At 51.6% G+C, this 6389-nt stretch overlaps 1 protein-coding gene across 1 annotated transcript; it reads left to right on the top strand.

Annotated features, from left to right (window-relative positions):
• Positions 1-486: 486 nt before the first annotated feature.
• Positions 487-2988, top strand: LOC127318600 (U-box domain-containing protein 19-like). The gene has a single exon (XM_051349083.2). The coding sequence runs from the start codon at positions 707-709 to the stop codon at positions 2789-2791; it is 2085 nt and encodes a 694-aa protein (XP_051205043.1). The 5' UTR covers positions 487-706; the 3' UTR covers positions 2792-2988.
• The last annotated feature ends 3401 nt before the right edge of the window (positions 2989-6389 follow it).

Raw genomic sequence — 6389 nt, 5'->3', positions numbered from 1 at the left:
GCTAAGTTTTGGAATAAATTGTTTAAGTGTGCAATACAAAATAAATATCGTTAGATAAATCATAAAATGAATTTTCATAGTACAGTATAACATTATAGTTGTTAATAATTAGAAATAATAACTAAAACTTACTTAGTTTAACTTTTTTAGATACAAGGCTTACACATCGAAACATATGGAGTAGATTGAAACGGAGCGAGTACATCAAGTACTCCTCCGGCCGGTAGCGACAAGTATTTAGAGCTGAAAGAGTATTATACTTGCCCAAACAAACAACCGTATCTTGAAGATACTATCTTCTCAATTCGCAGCTAATCGAGCAAGCCCATGCATCATCATCCATTTGAATCAGTGTGCAATCATAAAATCGGCGCGTCCCGGAAGCTGCCGTCCACCGGCCGTCGCCAGATTCCGACGCGCCACCATCGGGGAAGCACCGCCCGCGCGCAGCCAAATCCATGGCCGTCCATGTCTGCTGATGGACACGTGTCGCCGTCCCGTGAATCTTGCCCACGTGAAAGAACACGTGTACGTCGTCGCTACAAATAGCTTTTGGCCGCCGCGAAAACAAGAGTGAGAAGAGGACAGATTTCTCTCGCCCGCCACCCGCGCAACAGATTTTGTACATGCCCTTTTTGTTCTGTCGATCGGCTTCCCTCCAAATCCAATTTGCCATCGATCCATCGCATCACAATTCGCAAGCGAGATGCCGCCACACGACCGTAAGGCGCCGCCGGCTCGCCGGATGCTGGCGCTGCCGGCGGTGTGCCCGTGCGAGGCCATCTCCCCAGGGACGCTGCTGACGTCGCTCCTCGCCCTCGCGGCCGACGTCGCCAGCCGTGACGCCGGGGCGTTCCCCGTGCTCCGGCGAGGGGCCGGCGAGGCCCTGCGCATCACGCGCGTCCTCCTCGCCTTCCTCGAGGAGCTCCGCGAGGCGTCGGCCGCCGTGACGCTCCCCGGCGCCGCGGTGCTCGGCCTCTCCGAGCTGCACGTGGCGATGCAGAAGCTTCGGCTCCTGCTCGCGGACTGCGCCAGGCGAGGTGCGAGGCTGTGGGTGCTGATGAACGCCGACCTGGTCGCCTCCGAGCTCCGGTTCGTCCTCGGCTCCGTCGCCACGGCGATGGACGTGCTGCCGGCGGACGTGGTCGGGTCGTCCGCCGAGGCCGGGGAGCTCGCGAGGCTTGTATCCGACCAGGCGTGGCGCGCGGCGGTGGGGCCCGACGCGGACGACGGCCGCGCGGCGTGGAGCGTGCGCTCCATGCTCGCCAAGTTCAGGACCAGCGCCGCGCCGCACGCCGATGACGCGAAGATGGTGCTCGGCCGCGTCGGCATCACGACCTGGTGGGACTGCGCCGAGGAGGTGGCTTTCCTGGAGGCCGAGCTGCTGGAGCGCTTGGAGGACGGCCGAGAGAACGACAACGACCTCGTGCTCATCAGCGGCCTCATGGCGTTCCTGGTGTACTGTCGCGTCGTCTTGTTCGACCGGGTTGATACCAAGAAAAAAGCTGACGCGACCGCGCCCGAGCCGACGCCGGCAGCGAGCTGCCCGCCGTGGTCGCCCAGCCAGGAGGCGCTGCTGTGCCCGATCACGCTGGAGCTGATGACCGACCCGGTGACCGTGGCCACGGGTCAGACATACGACCGGACGTCCATCAAACGGTGGGTCAAGAGCGGGTGCCGGACGTGCCCCGTCACCGGCGAGAGGCTCCGCAGCGCCCACTTCGTGCCGAACGTGGCGGTGCGCGGCATCGTCCAGCAGCTGCTCCTCCGCAACGGGGTCTCGCTCCACGAGCAGCCGAGCAGCAAGCACCGGTCCGCGGTGGACAAGACCGCCGCGGCGTTCGGCCCGGCGGCGGCCGGAGGCGTGCGCGTCGCCGTGGCCTGCCTCATCGCGAGGCTCTCCAGGGGCACGCCGGAGGAGCAGAAGAAGGCGGCGTACGAGGTCCGGAAGCTGGCGAAGCGCAACGTGTTCCACCGCGCGTGCCTCGTGGAGGCCGACGCCGTGCCGTGGCTGCTCCACCTGCTCTCCTCCGCGGACGCGTCCGTCCAGGACAACGCCGTGGCCAGCCTGCTCAACCTGTCCAAGCACGCGGCCGGGCGGCGCGCGCTCGTGGAGGCCGGCGGGCTCAGCCTCGTCGTCGACGCCGTCAACGTCGCGGCCAAGGTGGAGGCGCAGCAGAACGCGGCGGCCATCCTCTTCTACCTCTCCTCCAACGCCGACTACTGCAAGGAGATCGGCCGCATCCCGGAGGCCATCCCGACGCTCGTCCACCTCATGAGGGAGGGCACCTACCGAGGCCGCAAGAACGCGCTGGTCAGCCTCTACGGGGTGCTCCAGGGCGCCGCCAGCATCGCGAAGGCGGTGTCGGCTGGCGCAGTGGCCGTGCTCGCCAACCTCATTTCCAGCGACCGCGAGGACATCGTGAACGACTCCGTCGCGCTCCTCGCGAGGATCGCCGAGCAGCCGGCCGGCGCCACGGCCATCCTGGCCAGCTCGGAGCTCGTCACGAGCGTCGTCGACTCCCTCGGCGCGTCGTCGTCTCGGTCGGGTAAGGACCACTGCGTGTCGCTGCTGGCATCCCTGTGCCGGCACGGAGGCGACAAGGTCGTCGCCCTGATGGGCAAGATGCCGGCGCTGATGCCGGCGCTGTACGCGCTCATGGCCGACGGCAGCCCTGTGGCGGGCAAGAGAGCGAGGTGGCTCATCAACGAAATCCACCGGGTCTACGAGCATCGCCAACCGCCTCCGCCGGTCGCGCCGCCGGCTGGTGACCGTGTCATTCGAGTATAGGACATGCCTTGTACATTTAAATCCTTCAGTTTGGGGTTTTTGGGAGGAATTTTCGCGTTTCTAGCTCCGTCCCAGCTCGCTTTTTGAAGAGCAAGGACCAGCTATCCATACTACGATGGTGATATGTGTATATGTAAGGTTGTGCAGAGGAATGCAAGGTTGTACAGAGAGCGATGTGCAGGATGATTTCTGTTCAATTTCTAAGGTTACAATACAATCTGTATTATACAGACAATGTACGTTGTGCCGACTTGAATAACCAAATGACTCGTCTTCACGCGTATATCAGCGCCTGTGTTGCCAGCCTGGGTGATTACTTTGGAAATTGGAACCACTGCTGCTCGTGATCTACAATTTGGAAAAATACCGGCTAACGAAGTGGAGAGTTGTGTGTCAGCTCAAGGATCAAGGGGCTTGGTGTTCATGACCTCGAGGTAAAAAAAAAAAAAATAGGACGCTGCTTGATAAATGGTTGGCTAAACTATTCACCGAGGACGGGATTTGGTAAAACATTTTTAAAAGAAAGTATGTTAGCTCGAAGGTGATATCCAAAGTATGTTGGAAATCAGAGGATTCTCACTTTTGAGCTGGACTCATGGGGATAAAGAAACACTTCTTCCTATTTCGAAAGTATGTTAGTTCATTCTCTCTTAAGCATAGATCTCAGATAAGGTTCTGGAAGGAGAGGGATGCCACTCTTCGAGAACTGTATCCGGCTTTATCTAATATATTGTCCGTCATAAACGGATACGTTGGCTAAGGTGGTGGATACTTCTCCACCCTCTACAACGTTCAGAACAGATCTTGTTGGCCATGTCTTGCATCTTGGAATGCTTTGCTACTGCGTTTGGCGTCCATCACGCAAGTTTCACTGGAATTTAAATGAGAATGGTAAATTATCTGTAGAATCCATGTATAAAGAGTTGATTCAAAATGTCAAGCCGGTAGTTGCTGTCTACTGTTGGCTTCTTTTCCTGTAGACAGTGTTGGGCCTCCAAGAGCAGAGGTTTGTAGAACAGCAGTAAGTTTTCCCTTAAGTGAATCACCCAAGGTTTATCGAACTCGGGGAGGAAGAGGTCAAAGATATCCCTCTCAAGCAACCCTGCAATCACGATACAAGAAGTCTCTTGTGTCCCCAACACACCTAATACACTTGTCAGATGTATAGGTGCACTAGTTCGGCGAAGAGATAGTGAAATACAAGTGGTATGAATGAATATGAGTGGTAATAGCAATCTGAAATAAATATGGCAGCGAGTAAACATGCAGTGGAACAGTAAATAAACGGAGATTCGATGTGTGGAAACAAGGCCTAGGGATCCTACTTTCACTAGTGGACACTCTCAACATTGATCACATAACTGAAACTACTCTACACTCTCTTGTTGGATGACAAACACCATTAATTGTGTAGGGCTACAAGAGCACCTCAATGCCGGAGTTAACAAGCTCCACAACATTCGATGTTCATATTTAAGTAACCTTAGAGTGCATGATAGACCAACGCAATTATACCGAGTACTAACATAGCATGCACACCGTCACCGACAGGCTATGAAAGGGGGAATAGATCACATCAATACTATCATAGTAATAGTTAACTTCATAATCTACAAGATATCACAATCATAGCTTATACCAAGTACTACATGATGCACACACTGTCAACATTACATCATGGAGGAGGAATAGACTACTTTAATAACATCACTAGAGTAGCACATAGATGATATTCAACTAGATCACAAAGAGAGAGATGAACCACATAGCTACGGTAGAGCCCTCAGCCTCGGGGGAGAACTACTCCCTCCTCATCATGGGAGACAGCAGCGGCAATGAAGATGGCGGTGGTGTCGATGGAGATGCCTTTCGGGGGCACTTCTCCGTCCTGGCAGCGTGCCGGAACAGAGACTTCTGTCCCCCGGATCTTGGCTTCGCGATGGCGGCGGCTCTGGAACTTTTCTCGTATCGTGGCTTATTTGTCCGAAGTTTTTAGGTCAGGAAGGCTTTTATAGGCGGAGAGTCGGAGTCGGAGGGGCTACGGGGCAGCCACACAACAGGGGGGCGCGCCCCCCTGGGCCGCGCCGCCACCACGTGTGGTGGCCCTGGGCCTCTCCTCTGGCCCCTCTCCGGTGTTCTGGAAGCTTCGTGGAATTATAAGATACTGGCCGTTGATTTTGTCCAATTCCGAGAATATTTCCTTACTAGGATTTCTGAAACCAAAAACAGCACTGGCACTTCGGCATCTCGTTAATAGGTTAGTTCCGGAAAACGCATAAAATCATCATAAAGTGTGAACAAAACATGTAGGTATTGTCATAAAACAAGCATGAAACATCAGAAATTATAGATACGTTGGAGACGTATCAGCATCCCCAAGCTTAGTTCCTACTCGTCCTCGAGTAGGTAAACGATAACAAAGATAATTTCTGAAGTGACATGCTACCAACATAATCTTGATCCAATAATGATGTAAAGCATGTGAACTGAGATCAAATCACTCAAAGAAAATGTCTATATTGATATAAGAGATGATAATGCAAGAGTTAAACAAGCTAGAAGTTTTCATGAACTATTGCTTTAAAGACATGTAACCGTACAAAGTCCATTAAAGATGTGTTAAATATTCAGCGTAGAAGTTCTATCCTTCATTCCAAGCATCAAGTAAATTTTCACAACATAAGAAGGATTCAGTCAAGTAAACATAAACATGAACGTCATGAATCAACTGTTTCGAAGTCTACTCAACCGGTGAGCGCAAGCATTTAGTATTAGCACCAGGATGTTATGGCATAAAGAACGTTAATGGGGGTTTGGAAGGCCAATGAAAGAAAGTCTTAGAAAGCTATAAGTGATCATTAGACAAGAGGAAGTCTTATGATCGAAGCTATGCAAGGAGTAGTGATTGCCATGCAACGGATGCACATAGAGCTATATGTGTATGAAAGCTCTCCAATGGAACTAGTGGGGGTGCATCTAACTTGGTTGCTAACGAAGACCTAGAGCACTTTTGAGGAGGCTCATCATTGGAATATACAACACAAGTTCTATAGTGTAAATTCCCCACATAGTTATACTAGTAAAACATGAAAACTCTCTCATATGGAGTGTATGTGCTAAACATGAGCACAAATGATGACTATGAATAATGCAGGTGCTAAAACATGAGCACAAGTGTGGATAAAAGATAGTAATGCTGCCCCTTTTTTCTTTATTCTTTTTTATTCTTTTTCTTTTCTGTTTTTTTTCTTTCTTTTCTTTTTCTCTTTTTGATGGCCTCCATGGCTCTTTTCACTTTTAGGGGCAACATCCTAATATGACAACACACTTTTTGGTACAAATAACTCATAATGAATAAAATATGATGTATAAAACTGTATGCCTCTGCCAGTGTAGCAGGATGTGCAATGATCTAGCGTAACATGGGTAAACCACACATCAGCTGTATAGAATCATGCAAAGCAATATATAAATAATGAATGACAACATGGCATGTAATGTAAAATGGAAGTTGCATGGCAATATATCTCGGAACAGCTATGGAAATGCTGTGGTAGGTAGGTATGGTGGCTGTTTTGAGGAGATGTATTGGCTTATG

Source organism: Lolium perenne, chromosome 7, assembly GCF_019359855.2.
Source record: "Lolium perenne isolate Kyuss_39 chromosome 7, Kyuss_2.0, whole genome shotgun sequence".
NCBI lineage: Eukaryota > Viridiplantae > Streptophyta > Magnoliopsida > Poales > Poaceae > Lolium > Lolium perenne.
This window is presented reverse-complemented; position numbering and strand designations above follow the sequence as displayed.